Raw genomic sequence first — 21,804 nt, forward strand, 5'->3', positions numbered from 1 at the left:
TTTTAAATTGCTTATATTGTAGCTAAAATTAATTGCAGGCGGTCTTCATGTTAAAATTCATATTGTCTAAAAACTCAACTGAATAGGAAAGTAGCTATTTGGATATACTTTTTAATTTCTTTGTTTTGACTAGAGATAACTTTAGAGTATAAACTAAAAAAACCTTATGTCCATGTTTCATGGAGACCAATGGAAAGAACCGTGAATATTCAGAGAAATAGAACAGAAGAGAAAACTCTGGGACATAAATGTTTTCAGATATTTGAAGAAAGGTCTTATACTAAAAGGTGATTAAATTGTTTATTGCCAAGCCAAATAACTCTGCATGAACAATGAAAGTTTCAGGAAGATGAGTGTGGGTTTGGTATAAAAACTTGCCAATATTCAGACATGTCTTTAGCAAAAAACCAGTTCACAGTGTTGGAAGGTTCAAGCAGAGGTCAGAGGACCACTTGGCCAGAATGGAGGAATTCTTTGACATTTATGAGGACGAGATTCTAGATTTTTATGAATCCTCGGTTTTTGAAAAACAATTTACATGTCCCTTGCCTTCTTTTAGGCTAAATTTCCATGAACATTCTTTTCTTTTTGATCAGTATTCTCACAAGTTAATAGTCTTTACTGCAGCTTTGTCTCACTTTAGCCGTTCCACATGAGCTAAGATCATTTTGCTTAAAATATTTCACATATTTTTTTTTAGTTGGCTAATTTATTTATTTAATAAATTCAAGCCACCACATCAATATTCTGGCCAATAGGAATTGTTTTTACACTTTTTCCACTTTCTACGAGGAACAAGGATTGGTTTAATGTTCAGTGCTATTTTTCCACAAAGAAAGCCCCCCTCCTTTTTTTTTTTTTTTTTTTTTTTTTTTTGAAAGAGTCTTGCTCTGTCACTCAGGCTGGTGTGCAGTAGCACGATTTTGGCTCACTGCAGCCTCTGCCTCCATGTTCAAGCAATTCTCCTGCCTCAGCCCTGCGAATAGCTGGGACTGTAGGCGTGCACAACCATGCCTATTTAATTTTTGTATTTTTAGTGGAGACAGAGTTTCACCATGTTTGCTGGGCTGGTCTTGAACTCCTGACCTTAGGTGATCCACCCGCCTCGGCCCCCCAAAGTGCTGGGAGTAAATGCATGAGCCACTGTGACTGGCCAGAAAGCCAATTTTTATGCTTTTATAGGAGTTACTGAGGATTTAGCACTGTTGGATGTTGATGTTGTTTAGTCGGTTAGGAATTCTAAGTAGTTAAGAGATTGATCTTGAGTAACCAAATTTCTATTTTGTTAAGTGTCAGAAAAATGACTGTTTATAGATCTTTGAAGTCACTTGAGAATGCTTTGGGATGGTTACTCTATTAATGCCATGGGTGATGGGTTGGTCTACAATTGATTGAATGGTTGGCCTAGAATTATCTTAAGTCTCTTTCTAGCCTTTAGAGACTTTGGTTGTGTAAGTAATTCAACCAGCTTTTTGTTGCAGACAGAAATCAGTTGGGGCTTGCTTTTTCTGTCTTTGTTAGGTAGATACTCAAATATTTGTGGGTGTGTGGGTGTGTGTGTGTGTGTGTATACACACACACACACACATATAATATATATCTATATATACATATATATACACATATAATATATATACAGATACAATATATGTGTATATATGAAGGAATTACTGTGGAAACTAGTAAAATGGGATTTTAGTCCTCATCTTAGTTTTGCCATTGCCAGCTCTATGACCATCGGCAATTCATTTAAGCTCTATGGGCCTTAGTTTCTTCATCTAACAATAACTAATTGTGGGCTTTACCATGATAACTAAAATAAGAAAATAAAGCACTTGCTTGACATGTAGAATATAGTACATCCCAATAAATGTGCTTCCTCTCTGCTCTACATCCCTCTCCTCTCTTTCCTTTCTTCTTTCTCTTCTCTGTAGAGCCCTATTATTTTGTTCATGTGTACATTTGTCTGTGTATGTCTTATTTTCTTATCATCTGTTCACACACTTCAATCCCAAACTTAAAATAAGAACCTACTTGCCAACTATGGGGCAACAGAGTTTTGAGATAGTATTTTGAAGTCTTTCTGGTTATAAAGCCCTGTAACTGTTGGGGTTTATGTGGGAAATAACTATATTTCAATAAATGATTTTTTCATATATGTTTTTATAATAATTTCATCTGAATATTTTATTACTGCCAGGCGAACCATGGAACTTCTCACACAGAACTGGAATCTCTCAAAGAAACTCAGGATTCCGGCAATAAGTCGTCTTCAAAAGATGCACAATGTTGACATTGTTCTTCAAGTTCTTAAATCACGAGGAATTGAATTAAGTGATGAGCATGGTAAAAACTGAGTAGAGTTAAAACTTATTCTTCTCACTGAATATTGATATGTGTGTACATTGTGCTAATGGACAACCTTTTCTTTTATAGGAAATACAATTCTATCTAAGGATATTGTGGATAGGCACAGAGAAAAAACTCTCAGGTTGCTTTGGAAAATAGCATTTGCTTTTCAGGTATTATACATTTAGTACATCTTGTACTTCTTATCAATTTTTGATTACTGATTTGTAAAAACAATTTGAATCTAATAAAGAATAACAACAACCATCATTTAATAAGGTTTATTTTGCCCCAGTAACTGATAAACGCTATATATATATATATTTCAATCTAATCTTCACCACACCTGCAAAGTAGGTGTTATGTCTACCTCTCCAGTGAGGAAACTGAAACTACAGTTTACATCATTGATAAATCCCATGTGGCCCCAAATCCCATGTTCTTAACCACTGAACATGTTATCACTTCAGTGTAGATGGTGTTTGCCTTTGGGAGAAAAAAAAATGACTGTTTTGTACTAAATTATCCATTTCAGCCACTTTATTTTCTTTGATTTTTTTAACTTTCTGGTTTAAAAAATCTTCTACAGTTTCTCTAAGTAGAAGACAATTACTTTGATTTCTGTGGGTTAAAAATAATATATGGAAAATATGACAGTATTTATCTTTTTTTATGTTTGTTTTAGGTGGATATTTCCCTTAACTTAGATCAATTAAAGGAAGAAATTGCCTTTCTAAAACACACAAAGAGTATAAAGAAAACAATATCTCTACTATCATGCCATTCTGATGCTCTTATTAATAAGAAAAAAGGCAAAAGGGATAGTGGTTCTTTTGAACAATATAGTGAAAACATAAAGTTATTGATGGATTGGGTAAATGCAGTTTGTGCCTTTTATAATAAAAAGGTAAGTTTCTTTGTTTTTGTTTTAACCCAATATATTTTAATAAATTTTGATGAAAGTCACTTAAACTTAATTCATAAAGTCTTTTCTTGACTTTCTTAATTCATCTGTGTAAGCAAACTCTCCCTCAAATGAGTGAATGTATTATCATATACCTTATTTCATCGTATTTCATCTAATCTGTCACCAATTGTATGATATATGATAATTTTATCACTAAGAAAAGAAAAATACGCCCTAGATAGAAGTCTTAGTAGAAGATGCTTGTGTAGAACTGGCACATAAAAGGATCGTATCATTATTATAAAGGTCAATTCAAATAAGCCCACATGCAGAAAGGGACAACTAAGAACTTACCACTAGATAGAAGAAGAAGAACAAAATTTGAGTCTCTCTATAATCATGTGTTAGGTTGACACTATATTTCTGTATGAAGTATACTTCTTAGTGTAAATATATAAAAAAAAATTCCCCTAAACACATGGATAAACTATCTGGTAACAAACATAAGACAGGAACAGTGATACAGGATATGTGTAACTCAATATGGTAAACCTTGCAATATGGTTATACCAAGAAGTTATTAGTAGAAAAATTGTTAAGCATATGGATAATCTTCTATGTTTTAACTGAATACTCGAGAGACAAAGCTGATCATCAATATTAATTCCATATTTGGAATTTGCATACTAGCTAAAATTTCTTTTTAATGCCAAAATTAGTAGTTGCAGTATTTTGTGGTCATTCATTGACATGTGTGAATGCCTAGTCACTCGTTGCTAGCTGATGTCAAACAAGGTGGTGCTCTGTCTTTTTGTTTCAGCTCTTATACTGTAAAAAAGCATCTTTTCAGGACCTATTTAGCATTGTGCTTTTTTGCATTTTTGTGCTTTTTGTTGGTGAGTTCCCTGTTTAAAATGGCCTTCAACTGTAGTAATGAAGCCCTGTCTAGTGTTCTTAGGAGAAGACTGTGATGTGCCATATACAGAAAATATATGCGTTAACTAATTTTAATGCAGGCATGAATTATAATGCTGTTGGCCATGAGTTAGTGTTATTGGATCAGAAACACATGTAAAACAAGGTTATGTGTGGATTGGTTGATAAACTTTATAACCAGAGGCTCACAGGACACTAACCTTATATTTCTCCTCTGTGCAATGGTTCAGTATTCACAATTTAGTTTTAACAAATAATGAGAATTCACTCTCATTGCTTGTTGTTGTAGTTTCCTAAGACTACCATAGCAAATTACTACAAACTAGGTGGCTTAAGGTAGAAATTTACTCTCTCACAGTTCCAGAGGTTAGAAGTCTGAAATCAACGTGTTGGATGTGCCATGATCTCACATAAGGTTCTAGGGGAGACTCTGTTTTATTCCTTTCTTTTAAACTTTAGAGGTTAACAGTCAACCTTGCCATTACGTGCCGTGTAGGTTTGTCACTCCAGTCCCTGCCTCTACCATTCACAGGTATTCTGCAAACCATTGTGTCTATATTACTTTCTAAATGCAGTTAATTGTTTTTCTGGCATTTTCAATCAGGTGGAGAATTTTACAGTGTCTTTCTCAGACGGCCGTGTGTTATGTTACCTGATCCACCATTACCATCCTTGCTATGTGCCATTTGATGCTATATGTCAGCGTACTACTCAAACTGTGGAATGTACGCAAACTGGTTCAGTGGTATTAAATTCATCATCTGAATCTGATGACAGTTCTCTGGATATGTCTCTTAAAGCATTTGATCATGGTTAGTCCCTTTTTGTTACTTTTCCAATTCTTTGCCATGTCTGATTTGAAGCTACAACTGTCTAATTTCTCCTTTCCTCCTGCATAATAGAAAATACTTCAGAACTATACAAAGAGCTCCTAGAAAATGAAAAGAAAAATTTTCAATTGATTAGGTCTGCAGTTAGAGACCTTGGTGGAATACCTGCTATGATTAATCATTCAGATATGTCAAATACAATTCCAGATGAAAAGGTAAGGAAAAGAAGAGTTTCTTAATTATTAATTCAATAATAAAAGTCTCAGAAGATGATAGTAAGTACTGTATTCTCTGTTGATATTCTGTTTTTATCTTCTGTGGGTTTTTTTTAGGTGGTTATTACCTATTTGTCATTTCTTTGTGCAAGGCTTTTGGATCTTCGTAAAGAAATAAGAGCTGCTCGACTCATACAAACAACATGGAGAAAATATAAACTAAAAACAGATCTCAAACGCCATCAGGTACTCCTAGAATATGAAATCACTGTAGTGTGAATTCTACTTTTTAAGATATCAGTTGATTGATTTTTCATGTGATTTTACATTTTACAGATGTATGGCATTATTAAGATAAATTTAATGAATTGTGTATATGTATTTTGGGTTGGGAAGGTATGAGTATTTCTCCCTAATTGCTAATGTTCTCTTCATTTGATATATCTTCCAGTCTCTGTCCACCCCTTTACTTAGTCTGTTCCAAGAAGGGAAGAGGAATAACTTAATCTGCTTTTTAAATTTGTGAGGAATACATAGGGATGCTTAACTCAGTTCTTCCTTTCCTCCTGTTGGAATCTAACCTGCCTCTAGAGAGCAGGAGCTTTCCATTAATTTTTTAATTGGTGCCGTGTGAAGCTTGACCTCAACTAGTGCTGCCTGGGCCTGAGCATCAAGTGTCTGATTTTGTGATTTAACTAGTAAGCTTAGTTTGTTTGCCATGAAGCTGTCTCCTACTTTATCCTTTATTAGTTTTAAAACTGGTATTTTGGTTTCTGCTATTAATTTTTCAAAATGTTAGGTTCTGGGCATGAAAATAGAGGTGTTATTTGTTGTTTCCCTTTGTGACCCCAATAGTACAAAAATTTCATTAATGTAAAACATTTTTTTCGTAAGTTCTGAGAAAATTGTTATTTTTAATAATCTAAAAAATGGTCTCCTTGATCAAGTTGAACAAACTATTTCAATCTTTTCATCTCCCTATTCCATCTACTAACTAATATTGTATTTATTTATTTGGAAAACCAAAAAAAAAAAACAAGTATCCATGCCTAGTAACATTTATCATAAATATTTCAGAAATACATTCCACCCAATATTCCTTCTCAACTTTGAAATATAATGCATCTATGATAAAGTTCTTGGTAGCTGTGTAAAACAGCTAAATTTTGACAACTTTTAAACACAATATATGTTTTTTCATATCACACCAGACTTGGAAATAAGACTAATTGAAATAATTTTCTTTTCCCCTACTCAAACTCTTCACAGTAAAGTTTGGGAAATAGGCAGGGTCTTAATACTCACAAATGGTCTTTTCTGCTACTATACATGCCCTGTGCCCTATAGTGCCCCTAAACTCAGGATCTGCCTCTCTGCCTACATATCACTTGGAGAATAACTTCCTGAAAACTTTCCTAAAGCAATTCCCCTAGAAGCTTCCAATACTTCCACAGATATTGGAAGAGTTCAGGAAAGTGTCTCCCCTGACCAGTCCTCAAGCTATTTGATTCATCCATTGTATATTGCATTAAATGAGAGTTTTAGAATTACATGAGATAGATATATATGTATTCTGCTTTTATTTTCTGCTTAAGATAGCCTTATATTAATCAGATTTTTTTTTCTTTTGGAGACAAGGTCTCACTCTGTCACCCAGGCAGGAGTGCAATAGTGCGATCTTGCTCACTTCAGATTTTGCCTCTTGGGTTCAAGCCATTCTTGTGCCACAGCCTCCTGAGTAGTTGGGATTATAGGTGCATGCCACCACGCCCGGCTAATTTTTGTATTTTTTGTAGAGACAGGATTTCACCGCATTGCCTAGGTAGTCTCAAACTCCTGGCCTCAAGTGATCTGCCTGACTCTGTCTCCCACAGTGCTGGGATTACATGCATGAGCTACTGCACCTGGTCTTAGTCTGATATTAACTGTAGAATTTTCTTAACTTTTTGCTGGTGAGAACCCTTTTCTTGATTTATTTCCTTAATGCAAATAGTAGAAGTTTCCATTTTTTGAAGGACTAAATTAAGAGAAATTTCTATACTTAATGGTTAAACTTCTTGTACCCAGTCAGACCACTGCTTCTCTCCTTTCTCTTGGTGACCATACTCCCTCTTTTATACAATTACCTCACATCCAATTATATCTTTCCATTTTCTATTTAGAACATTAAGCAGCAGGCTTCCTATGTTATTACAAGCTACGAAACATATTAACTTGAGATAGCTATTTTTCAGGTTTTATATTTTGCTTTTATGTTATAATTCATATGAATCTATTAATAATGAAGTGGCTGAAACTTTTACAGTGACAAAGAAACTTTGACAAGTAACTAAAATTACCTGATGAATTATTGAAGCATCCCCTGGTACATTACAGCTCTCAGTTCTTCCTGTCAACAAATAGCCATAAACTCCAAAGCAAAAGAAGTCCTAGAATTTGGCCCTATATATATAAGGCAAGATGAAAGAAATAAGCTGGTACCTGGCTGACTCAACAACAGTCTGATTAAAAAGGGTCAATGACGACAGGCATGGAAACTTTTATCATCAGTATATGTAATTTTCAAATACTTGCTAAATTTGGTAATATATTTGCCTCTTCTAATTTATTTACTTTCCGTCTTTAACTTCTCTAATGGCATGTAAGTTGTACTTTAGTTCTATAGAGATGATCTAAAAACTGAGATAAGTTACAATTTACTTTAGCTTTTTTGTCCATGAATGCCCTGACTCTTACAACTTTTGACTCAAATGCAATATACTTCTGAACTGCAACATTTGAAAATTTTACTGATTTATGTATTTATTTATTTACTCTAATAGGGGTGTGCTTTTAACTTGAGCCTCTACATCCCTAAAGGCCATAGGTTTCAGAAGGGCATTGACAATGGTGTTAGATGACTTAATCAACTTGTTAAACACATAATTCCCTTAGCCTGATTTTAGAATTGTCTACTCTTTCTCCCCAGAGGAATGATCCAATATATAGCCCTTACCATTCCTTCGTATTTATGTTTCAATCTATTGGTCACCTTTTTTATATGTAAAAATAACAATTTTATTATTTCCATAGTTGTTTCCCCTATTGTATAATTTTCATGCACAGATACCATCCACTGATTGTTATTAATTAATAATTGGAATTATAGCTCATCTCTGTGTAGAGCCTACCCTTGCATGGTGGACTGTCCCAGACAGCAACACAAATAGCTGCCAAACATCTCTGCCATAAGTTATTCCTTCCCACCAGAGGAAATAGTTCATTTTCTAGTCTCCGATTCCAGTGACGTAAATTGAGAAATCTAGTGTTGAACAGTATAGCAAAGTTACTTTAAAGCCAAACTGCCTGGTTCATATCCTGGCTATAATGCCAATAAACTAACAGGCTACTTAACCTCATTGCCTCAGTTTTCTACTGATCATAAGAGTAGTATTTGCTCATTTTTTCTTAGGGTGGTGGTTGTGAGATTTAAATGGATTATTTGTGAAGTGTTCAGAATGGTGCTGGACATAGAATATGTTATTATTTACAGCAATTTATTATCAGAAGTAACAAATGAGATATGGGGGGTATTGTTCTCTAACATAACTAGGGAGCTGGCTCCTCTTTGACCACGAGTGTTGGGCATCTCAGATACCACTTTTCATAACCCAAACTATACTCTTTTTCTTGAGCTTGTGTGGCCTAAGACCACAATATATTCTATGCTAAAGGAGGAGGTATTTTGTTTCTCCCCTTTAGTGTTTTGCTTTGTTGAAATTGTTACAATTCTCTAACAAATTTTTTTTTCATACAATCCACCCCTTTCCTAAAAGTCAGTCCTGAATCTAGTGGACCCAAATCTGAGAAACATACCACATTACACTTCAAATAGCCTTTATCTTGATTACTGAGGATCTGTGATAGATTAAACATGTCTGATCTTTATCTTAGACTATTTCTTAGGAATCTTTGTTTCATCATACAAACATATCTGCAAGCCCACCTATCAGCCCTTTCGACATGCCTGGAATTATCAGTACTCCAAAGATGAACACAAGAAGCGTGGGGGTGTTGTATTTCCAGGATCAATTTAATTGGTGTTTAACATATGATTATCTTACAAAGAATAATTTAAGGTCTTAAGCGAGTGTTTAGTTTACATTTGCTGACTTTTTATTTTAGGAGAGAGATAAAGCTGCAAGAATTATTCAATCAGCTGTAATCAATTTTCTAGCAAAACAAAGATTGAGAAAAAGAGTTAATGCGGCACTCATCATTCAGAAATACTGGCGAAGAGTCTTAGCACAGAGAAAATTATTAATATTAAAAAAGGAAAAGCTGGAAAAAGTTCAAAATAAAGCAGCATCACTTATTCAGGTACAGTATCCTGGACTAATTTTTGAATTTAAAAACTTTTCATGATTTTTTTAAGAAGGCAAAATGTGATGAAGTTTTCAATGATTATATTTTAGAATTCTTTATCTAATACTTAATTTAACAAATATTTACTACCCAAAAGCTCGTTATGGTGCTCAGCAGAAGGCTGAAACATAATTGAAATGCATTTGCTCTGAGAAAGCAAACATTCTAATTCCGTACCTCTTGCTGTCTTCTTTGTTGCGTCTTCTACTCTATGGGACATGCTGGCATACTCAACCATTCTACTTTGTATATCCACATAACCAACCAGGTCCTTTTTTATCTTTGCTATGAGTCCTGGAAGCTTCTCTTTGGAACAACTGTACACATTTTTCTCTCTAATCCACTTAGTTGGCATGTAACGGAAATAGTGCTTATAATTATTCTGTAGAATACCTATATTATTTTTCTTTTTAGGAAAAAATATTTAATATTAAGTTTAGATAATATGGTCTTCACATCTATGTAAATTAGTTTTTTTATATTAAATTATATTTTAGTAACATGAGAGATGTGCATTATTTAAATTTACTATTTATAAATGCCATTGAAGCTTCACCCCATCAATGTATCTGATTTATAAATTTGAAAGTTTTTGTGTCTGGCTACCATTATTGATAAATGAGGGGTTCTCCGACTTAAATAGTTGTCTTTTTAAACCTTTTTTTAAATGTAAAATATTACACATAGAAAATTACCCCAAATAAAAATATAGAGCCTAATGATTTTTCACAAAATGTATACCAATGTAAAACCACCTAGATCAAGAAATGGAATATTGCCAGTGTAGCAAAAGGCATTTTTCAATTAACTCTCCCATCCCAGCTCAAGCTAACCATTATGCTAATCATACCATTTTCCTAAGTGTTTTCTTTAAACATAATAATTTAGTTTCGCTTACTTTTTGAATTGTTACAGATGAGTTCAAACCATATAAATTCTTTGATGTGATATTATTACATTTTTTGAGATTTATCAGCGTTGTTGAGTATAGCCATGGTTTAATTTTTTTATTTCGTATTCTACACTATACTTAATCTGCTCTATTTTTGATGAACATTTGGCTTTTCAGTTTTGAGTGATTATGATTAAAGGTATTATGAACATGTCTTTTGGTGTGAAATGTGTTCAGTCTCTTCAATTGTACTAGGAGTGCAATTGTTCTTAAGGCATATAGGCATACCTTGTTTTATTGCTCTTTGCATTATTGTGCTTTGCAGCTATTGAGTGTTTTATGAATTGAAGGTTTGTGGCAACCCTGTGTTAAGTAAGTCTGTCAACATTTTTTCCAACAGGATATGCTCACTTTATGTTTGTGTCATATTTTGGTAATTCTCACAATATTTCCAACTTTTTCATTAGTACTACATCTATTATGGTAATCTGAGATTAATGATCTTTGATAGGAAGTGTGAGTGGTCTAGATAGAAGATGAAACCAACCATAACATTCCCATAAGCCAAAGCCTAATCCAGAGAAGGCCCAAACTCTATTCAGTTCTACAAAGGCTGACAGAAGTAAGGAACCTGCAAAAATTTTGAAGTTAGCAGAGAATGGTTCATGAGGTTTAAGGAAATAAGCTGTTCCCATAACATAAAAGTGCAAGGTAAAGCAGCAAGTGCTGATGTAGAAGCTGCAGCAAGTTATTCAGAGGATCAAGCTAAGATCATTAATAAGAGTGGCTACACTAAACAAAAGTTTTCAGAAGACAAAACAGACTTCTATTAAAAGAAGATGCCATCTAAGACTTTTGCATCTAGAAAGGGGAAATCAATTTCTAGCTTCAAAGATTCAAAGGAGAAATTTACTCTCTTGTTAGGGGCTAATGCAACTGGTGGCTTTAAGTTGAAGCCAATGCTTATTTATCCTTCTGAAAATCCTAGGATCCTTAAGAATTATGCTAAATATACTCTGACTGTACACTATAAATGGAACAACAAAGTCTGGATGACGTACATTTGTTTATAGCAGGGTTTACTGAATATTCTAAGTCAATGGTTGAGACCTACTACACAGAAAAGAAGATTCCTTTTAAAATATTACTGTTCATTGACAGTGCCCCTGGTCATGGACATGGACAAGGAGAGGAATGTTGTTTTCATGCCCGCTAACACAGCATCTATTCTGCAGTCCATGGATAAAAATTACTTTGAGTTTTAAGTCGTATTATTTAAGAAACACATTTTTGTAAGGCTATGGCTGCAATGTATAGTGATTCCTTTGATGGATCTGGGTAAAGTTAATTGAAAACCTTCTGGAAAGGATTCATCATTTTAGGTGTCATCAAAAACATTCATGATTCATAGGAGGAGGTCAAAATATCAACATTAACAGGAGTTTGGAACAAGTTGATTCCAACCAACTTTCGTGGGTGACTTTGATTGGTTAAAGGTTTCATTGGAGGAAGTAATTGTGGATGTGGTAGAAATAGCAAGAGAACTAGAATTAGAAGTGGTGACTGAAGGTGTGCTGAATTGCAGCAATCTCATGATATAAGTTGAACAGATGAGGAGTTGCTTCTTACAGATGAGCAAACAAAGTGGTTTCTTGAAATGGGATCTACTCCTGGTAGCCAAATGTGGTAGCTCATTCCTATAATCTCAACAACTTGGGAGGCAAAGGTGGGAGGATGGCTTGAGGCTAAGAGTTCGAGATCAGCCTGGGCAACAAAGTGAGACCCCATTTAAAAATAAAAATAAGCTGGGCATGATGGCTCATGCCTGTAATCCCAAGCACTTTGGCTGAGACAGACAGATCATGTGAGGTAAGGAGTTTGAGACCAGCCTGGCCAACATGGAGAAACCCCATCTCCACTAAAAATACAGAAATTAGCCAGGCATGGGGGTGCATGCCTGTAATCCCAGCTACTTGGGAGGCTGAGACAGGAGAATCACTTGAACCTGAGAGGCAGGAGTTGCAGTGAGTCAAGATCACATCATTGTACTTCAGCCTGGGAGACAGAGCGAGACTCCGTCTCAAAAAATAAAAAAAATAAATAAAATAACTAGCCAAGTGTGGCGGCACACACCCATAGTCCCAGCTACTCACTCAGGAGGCTGAGGTGGGAGGATCCCTTGAGCCTGGAAGTTCAAGGCAGCAGTGAGCCATAATTGCACCACTGCACTCCAGCCTGGGTGACACAGTGAGACCCTAACCGTTAACAAAAAAAAAAAAAATCTACTTTTTGTAAAACTTAAAACAGTATATAAATTTAGTTGATAAAGCAGCAGCAGGCTTTGGGAGGATTGACCCCAATTTTAAAAGAATCTCTACTCTGGGTAAAATGCTAATAAGTGGCATTGCATACTATGGAGCTGTCTTTTCTGAATAAGGAGTCAATCAATGCAGCAAACTTCATTGTTGTCTTATTTTTTAAAAAATTGCCAAAGCCATCTTCAACAACTACCATTCTGATCAGTCAGCAACCATCAACATTAAGGTAAGACCCTCCACTAGCAGAAAGATTACAATTTGCTGAAGGCTCACATGGTTCTTAGCATTTTTTAGCAATTTAGTATTTTAAAATTTAGATATGTACATTGTAGTTTTTTAGACATAATGCTTTTGCACACTTAATAGACTGCAGTAGAGTGTAAAGATGACTTCAATATGTATTGGGAAACCAAAAAATTTGTGTGACTCACTTTATTGTAATATTTGCTTTATTGTGGTGGTCTGGAACTGCACCTGCTATATCTTTGAGATATGCCTATAGGTATTTCAACTTTAGTGGACACTGCCCAAGAGTTGTTTAAAGTACTTGCAAAGATTTAAAACCCACCAGGTGTTTATGACCATTCACATGACTCCATGTCTACATGAACATTTGGAAATTGTCTTTTTAATTTTAGCCATTCTGGTGATTATGTAGTAGTATTCAGAGTAGTTTTAATTTGATTTTTCTTCATTAATGATGTTGAACAACTTTTCCATTTTGGAAATCTTTTGTGAAGTATTATTATGAGCATCTTTTAAAACTGTTTTAGTTTGTTTGCCTTCTTGTGAATTTATAAAAGGGCTTTATACTATGACCGTTATTAGGCCTTTATTTCATATGTGTGTTGTATCTTCTCCCAAGCTATAACTTACTGTTTTATATCTTACTAATGAAATTTCTTGTTTTTCGTTTATGGTTAGTGTTTTTTGTGTACTATTTAAGGAGTGTTTCTTGATCTTCTTTATCTTAAGGCCTTGTAGATGTATGCCTACGTTATACTCTATGAGCATGAATGTTTTGTTTTCCTCATTTTGATCTCACCTAAAATTAATTTTTAGATGATTTGTTTTAGAAGACATTTAAAAAATATATGGGTATCCAGTTGTTTCAACATTTTTTACGGAAATTACCATCCTTGCCCTGTTGCCATGGTACCTTCAGTATACATTATGTATTCTTTTTTTGTTTCTTCTACTTCTATTTTAGATTCTGGGGATATGTGAGCAGAGAGGTTACATGGGTAAATTGTGTGTCACTAGGCCTTAGTGTGCAAATGATCCTGTCACCCAGGTATTCAACATAGTACCTGATAGTCTTCCAACCCATACTTCCATCTGACTCGCCCTCATCAAGCAGTCCCAGTGTCTGTTTTTCCCATCTTTGTGTCCATGTGTATTCAGTGTTTAGCTCCCACTTATAAGTGAGAATATGTGATATTTGGTTTTCTGTTCCTGTGTTACTTCACTTAGGATAATGGCCTCCAGCTGCATGCACATTACTGCAAAGGACATAATTTCTTTATTTTTTTTTATTTTTTTTTATGGCTGCATAGTATTCCATGGTGCTTATGTGCTACATTTCCTTTTTTTGAAAATTACCATTTATTTTAGGTTTAGGGGTACATGTACAGGTTTGTTATATGAACTCCAAAATTTGAGTCAGATTTCAGCTAATTTAGAAAGTTTATTTTGCCAAAGTTGAGGATGTACACCCATTGCATTGCATCAGGAAGTCCTGACATGTGCCCAAGGTGATCGGGGCACAGCGTGGTTTTACACATTTTAGGGAGACCTGAGACATCAATCAATATATGTAAGAAGTACATTGGTCTAGTCTGGAAAGTCAGGATAACTTGAAACAAATGCAGGAAGATCCGAAGCAGGGAGAGGGCTTCCAGGTCAGATAGGTGAGAGACAAACAGTTGTATTCTTTCGAATTTCTGATTAGCCTTTCTAAAGGAGGCATCAGATATGCATTTACCTCAGTGAGCACAGGGATAGCTGAATAGAATGGGAGACAGGTTTGCCTTAAACAGTTTCCAGCTTGAGTTTTTCTTTAAGCTTAGTGATTTGGGGGGTCCAATTTATTTTTTTTTCACAGTTATATAGGTAGACTTGTGTCATGGGGGTTTGTTGTACAGATTATTTTGTCACCCAAGTATTAAGCCTAGTACCCATTCATTATTTTTCCTGATTCTTTCCCTCCTCCCACCCTTCACCCTCCAATAGGCCCCAGTGTGTGTTTCCCTCTATGTGTCCATGTTTTTTCATTGTTTACCTCCCACTTATAAGTGAGAACTTGCAGTATTTGGTTTTCTGTTCCCATGTTAGTTTGCTAAGGATAATGACCTCCAGCTCCATCCATGTCCCTGCAAAGGGCATGATTTCATTCTTTCTTATGGCTGCATAGTATTCCATGGTTGTGTATGTGCCACATTTTCTTTATCCAGTCTGTCATTGATGGACAGTTAGGTTGATTCCATGTCTTTGCTATTGTGAATATTGCTGCAGTGAACATCATGCATGTTTCTTTATGATTGAACAATTTATATTCCTTTGGGTAAATTCCCATTAATGGGATTGCTGGGTTGAATAGTATTTCTGTTTTTAGGGCTTTGAGGAATCACCACACTGTCTTCCACAATGGCTGAGCTAATTTACACTCCCACCAACAGTGTATAAGCATTCCTTTTTCTCTACAACCTCGCCAGCATCTGACTTTTTCACTTTTTAGTAATAGCCATTATGATTGGTGTGAGATAGTATCTTATTGTGGTTTTGATTTGCATTTCTCTAATCATCAGTGATGTTGACCTTTTTTCATATGATTTTTGGCCGCATGTATGTCTCCATAGTGTGTATGTACCACATTTTCTTTATCCAGTCCACTGTTGATGGGCATCTTGGTTGATTCCATGTCTTTGCTATTGTGAATAGCTCTATGATGAACATATGGATCCATGTATCTTTTTGGTAGAATGATTTCTTTTCCTTTGGGTATATAACCAGTAGTGGGTTTGCTGGATCAAATGGAAGTTCTCTTTTAAGTTCTTTGAGAAATCTCCAAATTGATTTTCACAGTAGCTGAACTAATTTCCATTTCCACCAGCAGTATATAAGTGTTCTCTTTTCTCTGTAACCTTGCCAGCATCTGTTTTTTGACTTTTTAATAACAGCCGTCTTGATGGGTGAGATGGTATCTCTCTGTGGTTCTGATTTGCATTTTCCTGATGTTTAGTGACGATAGGCATTTTTTCATAGATTTGTTGGCCGTATGTGTGTCTTCCTTTGAGAAGGGTCCATGTCCTTTGCCCATTTTTTAGTGGGATTATATGTTTTTTGAATTAAGTTCCTTATAGATGCTGAATATTAGACCTTTGTTAGATACATTGTTCACAAATATTTTCTCCCGTTCTGTAGGTTGTCTGTTTATTCTGTTGATAGTTTATTTTGCTGTACAGAAGCTCTTTAATTAGGTCCCATTTGTCAATTATTGTTTTTGTTGCAATTGCTTTTGGGGACTTTGTTATAAATTCTTTCCCAAGGCTGATATCCGGAGTGGCATTTCCTAGGTTTTCTTCTAGGGTTTTTATTGGTTTGGGTCTTACATTTAAGTCCTTAATCCATCTTCAGTTAATTTTTTGTATGTGGTGAAAGGAAGGGGTCCAATTTTAATCTTCTGCACTGACAATTTATTGAATAGCATATCCTTTCCCCATTGTTTGTAATTGTCAACTATGTCAAAGGTCAGGTGGTTTTAGATATGTGGCTTTATTTATTTCTGGGTTCTCTACCCTGTTCTATTTGTGTAGTAGACATCAACTATTCTTATATGTGTGATTCTAGTATTTCTTTCTATTCAGTCGGTCCATTTGTCTATCTTTGAGCCTCGCACTGTGGCAATAGGTGAAATCTGGATATCTCGTAAGTAAATCCTCCTTCTTTGTTAGTGATTTGCACATGATTTCTCCCAATCTGCAGTTTGTCTTTTTATTCTCGTAACAGGGATTTTTGTTCAGCAGAAGTATTTCATTTTGATGGAATCCAATTATCACTTTTCTTCTTTTATGGATTATGCTTTTAGCATAGTACTCTAAAAGTTTTATAATTTTTCATTCTAAATTTTGACCTATGATGTATTTTGAGTTAGTTCTCATCTAAGGTAAGGGTTAGGTCAATGTTCACTTTTTTAATATATACATGTCCAATTATTCCGACACTATTTGTCGTAAAAAACTCTTCTTTCCACATTGAAATGTCTTTATACCTTTGTCATAAATCAGTTGGTCACATGTGTGTTGATTGTCTGGACTGTATTCTGTTTCATTAATACATGTGTCTATACCTTCACTAATACCACAGTTTCTTGATTACTGCAGCTTTATAGTAAGCCTTAATGGATATTGTGATTCTTCCAATTTTATTCTTTTTTCAAAATGAGTTGGAATTTTCTAGTTGCTTTGTCTTTCCATTTAAGTTTTAGGTTAGTTTTTCTATGTCCTCAAAAAATATTGTCAAATTTTGATTGAAATTGCATCACATATACAGATATTTTGAGGTGCCCTGATAACTTTACTATGTTGATTATTCTGATTCATAAAGGTGACATATATCTCCATTATTTAGATCTTTGAGTTGTTCATGATCAGATTTTTGTTAGATTCATACTTCAGTATCTTATTTATTTTGAAGCTATTATAAATAATATTGCTTTTTAACTTCAGTTCTCATTTCTGTTTTATAAACATTCATCTTTGTGTGTTAAGCCTTTAACATATAACAGGGTTAAGTATTAATCCTGTTAAAAAAAAAACTCACTTATTTCTATAAAGTTTTTATGTTTGTTTTTGTTTTAGATTATTTGAGATTTTCTACATAGACAGTCATGTTGTCTGCCTTTCTTTCCAATCTAAATACTCTTTTTATTTTTTATTTTCGCCACTTATTTTATTGGCTAAGAATTCCAGTATGATGCTAAATAGGTGTGGTAAGATTCAATATCTTTGCCTTGTTCACACATTAAGTATGATATAGGCTGTAGTTTTCTTGTAGATGCCCTTTATCAGGTTGAAGGAGGCTCTGTTTCTTAGCTTACTGAGAGTTTTATCACGTATAGATTTGGGTTTCATTAAATACTTTTCTACTTCAATGTATATATTAACATTTATTGGGTTTCTAATCTTACAGTGAACTTATATTCTAAAGATAAAATTCAAATATTAGTGATGTATTTTTTTATATGCATTGATATTTTATTAATTCCACTTGCTAGTATTTTATTGAAGAGTTTTGCATCTGTGTAATGAGTTGGGAAGTTTCAGGGTTCTTTTATGTTTTCTGGAAGAGATTGTTGACATTTGGTATTATTTTGTCTTTAATCATTTTAAAAAACTTACTAGTGATACTATCTTAGAGTGGAAATTTCTATTTTATTTTTTTTTCCTCTTTTTACTTGACATAATTGTGCATATTCATAAAGCACATAGTGATATTTTGATACAAATACTGTATAGTGATCACATTAGGACAATTAGCATTTTCATCATCTCAAACATTATTCTTCTCTGGATTTTCTTTTCTTTTTCTTTTTCTTTTTCTTTTTTTTTTTTTTTTTTTGAGACAGGGTCTTACTCTGTCGCCCAGGCCAGAGCGCAGTAGTGCAAACATGGCTCACTGCAGCCTCAATCTCCTAGACTCAAGCCATCATCCCACTTCAGCCTCCCAAGTAGCTGAGACGACAGGCATGTACCACCACACTCAACTAATTTTTATATTTTTTGTGGAGATAGGGTCTCACTAAATTGCCCAGACTGGTCTCGAACTCCTGGGCTCAAGTGATCCTCCCGCCTTGGCCTCCTAAAGTGCTAAGAGTACAGGTGTCAACTACTACACCTGGCCAGATTCTGTTTTTTAAATTTGTATAGAACTATTTATCTTTGATGAGTTTTGGCAGTTTCTAATTTTCAAAGAATTGATCCATTTCATCCAAGTTGTTGAATTTACCATATGTATATAAAAAGTATGTGTTTAATATCCTTTTGATGCCTGGGTAGCCTGAAGTGATATTCCCTTTTTTAGTCCTGATATTGATAATTTGTATCTTTTCTTTTCTTCTTTGTCAGTCTTGCTAGAGTTTTAACTCTCTTGATCTTTTCAGTGGACAACCCTTTGGCTTCATTGGTCTCTGCTCAGTCTTTATGATTTCTTGTTTTGATTAATTTTGCTTTTCTTTCTACAGTTTCTTTAAGTATAACCTTGAGTAACTGATCTGAGTCCTTCCACTTTTAATATAACCCACTAATGGTATAAATTTTCTTCTAAGTACAGGTTTAGCCACATACTACAAATTTTGATATCATATTTTTTTTTCATTCAGTTCAAATAGTTTTTAATTTCTCTTGAGTCTTTTTCTATGATTAAAAGTTTCAGAATATGTTATTTACTTTCTAAATGTTTGGAGATTTTCCTATTATTTTTCTGTTAGTGACTTTTTGTTCAATTCCCTTATGACCAGAGCACATACTGTGATTTCAGTTCTTTCCTATTTGATAATGTTTCATTTGTGACCTGCAATATGGTCTATCATGGTCAGAGGTTGACATATCATGGTCAGAGGCTGACATGGTCAGAGCCAAATTTGGCCTACCATGTGTTTTTATAAATAGAATTTTTTAGAATATGGCTACAACTATTTGTTTATGTGTTATTTGGGAGCTGCTTTTGTACTATAATAGCAGAATTGACTTGTTTCAACAGAATTGACCCATATAGCTGAGATATTTGCCATCTTGGCTGTCATCTCAATTCTGCTATTGTACCATACCAGTGTATTTTCATTTTGGTTAGTGTGCTTTTCAGTTTTACTATTCTCACTTGGTTCTTACTCATATTTTTGATGTGTTTAATGCGACTTTCTATGTTTCCATTAGTTTCAACTTGTAGCATTTTTACTTTATCTGCTCTAAAGTCGTTGTCAGTTAATTCCAATTCCAGTATCTTTGTCATCTCATCACTGGCGTCTATTGATTGTCTTTTCCTGTGCGAGTTGAAATTTTTCTGTTGTATGTCAAATAATTTTTAATTGAATTCTGTATGTTATGAGACTCTATGTTTTGTTTAAATACTATGGAGAATGTTGATATTTTAGTTTTAGCAGCTAGTTCACTTGATTGGGTTCAGGCCATATGTTCTCATCAGCCTTCCATGGCATAGCTTCAATGACAGTTCCTTTTTGAAAACCTTTACAGTGATGTTTGTATCATATCAGTTTCATTATGTAACACCCAGAAGCCAGTCTGAGATCTAGATTGTGATCTGTATCTTATTCAGTTCTTAAAGACTATAGCCTACTGTGGTTGAGATCCACATTGTGCACAGCTTGGTGGTGAACCTAGAAATTCATAAACAACATTATCAGATTGCTTTCCTGAGCTCCCCAGTCTCTGCCATCTCCCTAGTACCCTCTAGTTCCTCAGGGCTTCCTTGTTTCCTCCTCTGACCAGAAAACTGGAGATTGAGTTACACTGCTCTACTGCATTATTTCCATGACTGTGCCCATATCTGAAGCAGAGAAACTCTTTTGTAAGTGGAAAAACAAAGTATGGCTCAGGTTATAGTTACTGGGAGAGATGAAGAATTCGGCTGTTAATGCAATCAACCTACGACAGATATCTGTGGTAGAGTAGAAAGAACACTTGATTTTGGTGTAATAATCTAGGTCCTAATATCAATTATTTTTATTTGCTGTGGGACTTCACAAAAAGTTTTGTAACATTAGTGTTCCTTTCCTTAAGTGAAGAAAGAATGCCAACTTACTGTATTTTTGTGAGAATTAAGTGAGAAAATTGTTTGTAATGTGCTCTTTAGTAAAAGCTATTTATTTTTAAGAGCTGTATGACAATGGTGAAAAAATTGTTATTTTAATAAGCAAAACTGTTAGGAGAGGAGATGATCTTATCTTCCATGTTATATATCAACATTGATTAACATTTCAGTAATGGAGTGGTAATAGTAATTTAGAAAAAGTGATTATTGAAGTATAAAACAATCAGTACACACTCATTCTTCAGTTTCTTAGTTTGAGGATTTTACATAGAAATATCTGTTGGGGGTAGGTGCTCAAAAGAAAAATAATATCTGCATTTCTGAGTACTATTATTGCTTTACTTTGCCCTAATTTAAAACTACTTTATGTAGAGTTTATTGTTTTCAAAATACTTTTGTACAAATAAGTTTGACTGCTGTTGGATAAATATTTTAATTAGTTGTGCATCTCTTCTTGGTAAGAGAAACAATATGTATACAATCATTTCCTGTCAGGTTGAAGAGTACAAACAAAACCTCTGGTAATGTTTAGTAGAGAAAGAAGGCAATAAAATATATAGGAAAAGTGTCAGGAAAAGGGATGTGCATGTTCTCCTTAAGTCTCCTCACCCATGGATAGGTGTGCTTAGGCTAGTCATAGCTGCAAGTAAACTCGATACTGCTATAGGAGAATGAGGTACCCAGTCCCTATATTACTCTCCTTATATGTGAGAAAAAGTAAGATGTAGTAGAGAACAACCTTTCCATGCCACCCCCAATCTTAGCAGTGTTTGGAGTATTTGTACAAAGGAATGGTCTTATTGCTAAAACATCTAGAACTTGACTGCCATTAGCTTGGGACCATTTTAGATACCAGCAACTGGAATTACCTTGAGAGTTTGTAGCTCTTTTTGTTGAGCCAACACATTGTTGACTTAACCATTGTAACCATGGCTTTTCAAAAGACAAAAGTTTTGTCATTTCTCAAGTCTTGCTAGAATTCTACTTTTAAGCCATGTATTTATAGTTCTAAATTTGGGAAAAGGAAGTAATTTTATTCTTAATGAAAATAATGACTCTGAGAGTGATCTGGTTCATTTATTCCTAAACTCCTATGTTTATATTATCAGGCCTGTAATGTGATGAT

At 34.5% G+C, this 21,804-nt stretch overlaps 1 protein-coding gene across 2 annotated transcripts in view; it reads left to right on the plus strand.

Moving 5' to 3' along the window:
• The window catches only part of ASPM (assembly factor for spindle microtubules), a 62,761-nt gene that overhangs the window by 18,917 nt on the left and 22,040 nt on the right, over positions 1–21,804 (plus strand). For both annotated transcript variants that reach the window (XM_050782480.1, XM_050782489.1), the window contains exons 11-17: positions 2,201–2,346; positions 2,437–2,522; positions 3,035–3,256; positions 4,797–5,004; positions 5,095–5,237; positions 5,355–5,483; positions 9,402–9,596. In XM_050782480.1, the coding sequence (XP_050638437.1) occupies positions 2,201–2,346; positions 2,437–2,522; positions 3,035–3,256; positions 4,797–5,004; positions 5,095–5,237; positions 5,355–5,483; positions 9,402–9,596 (1,129 nt within the window). The remainder of the gene's footprint in view (positions 1–2,200; positions 2,347–2,436; positions 2,523–3,034; positions 3,257–4,796; positions 5,005–5,094; positions 5,238–5,354; positions 5,484–9,401; positions 9,597–21,804) is intronic.

This window comes from Macaca thibetana, chromosome 1 (genome assembly GCF_024542745.1).
Source record: "Macaca thibetana thibetana isolate TM-01 chromosome 1, ASM2454274v1, whole genome shotgun sequence".
Taxonomy (NCBI): domain Eukaryota; kingdom Metazoa; phylum Chordata; class Mammalia; order Primates; family Cercopithecidae; genus Macaca; species Macaca thibetana.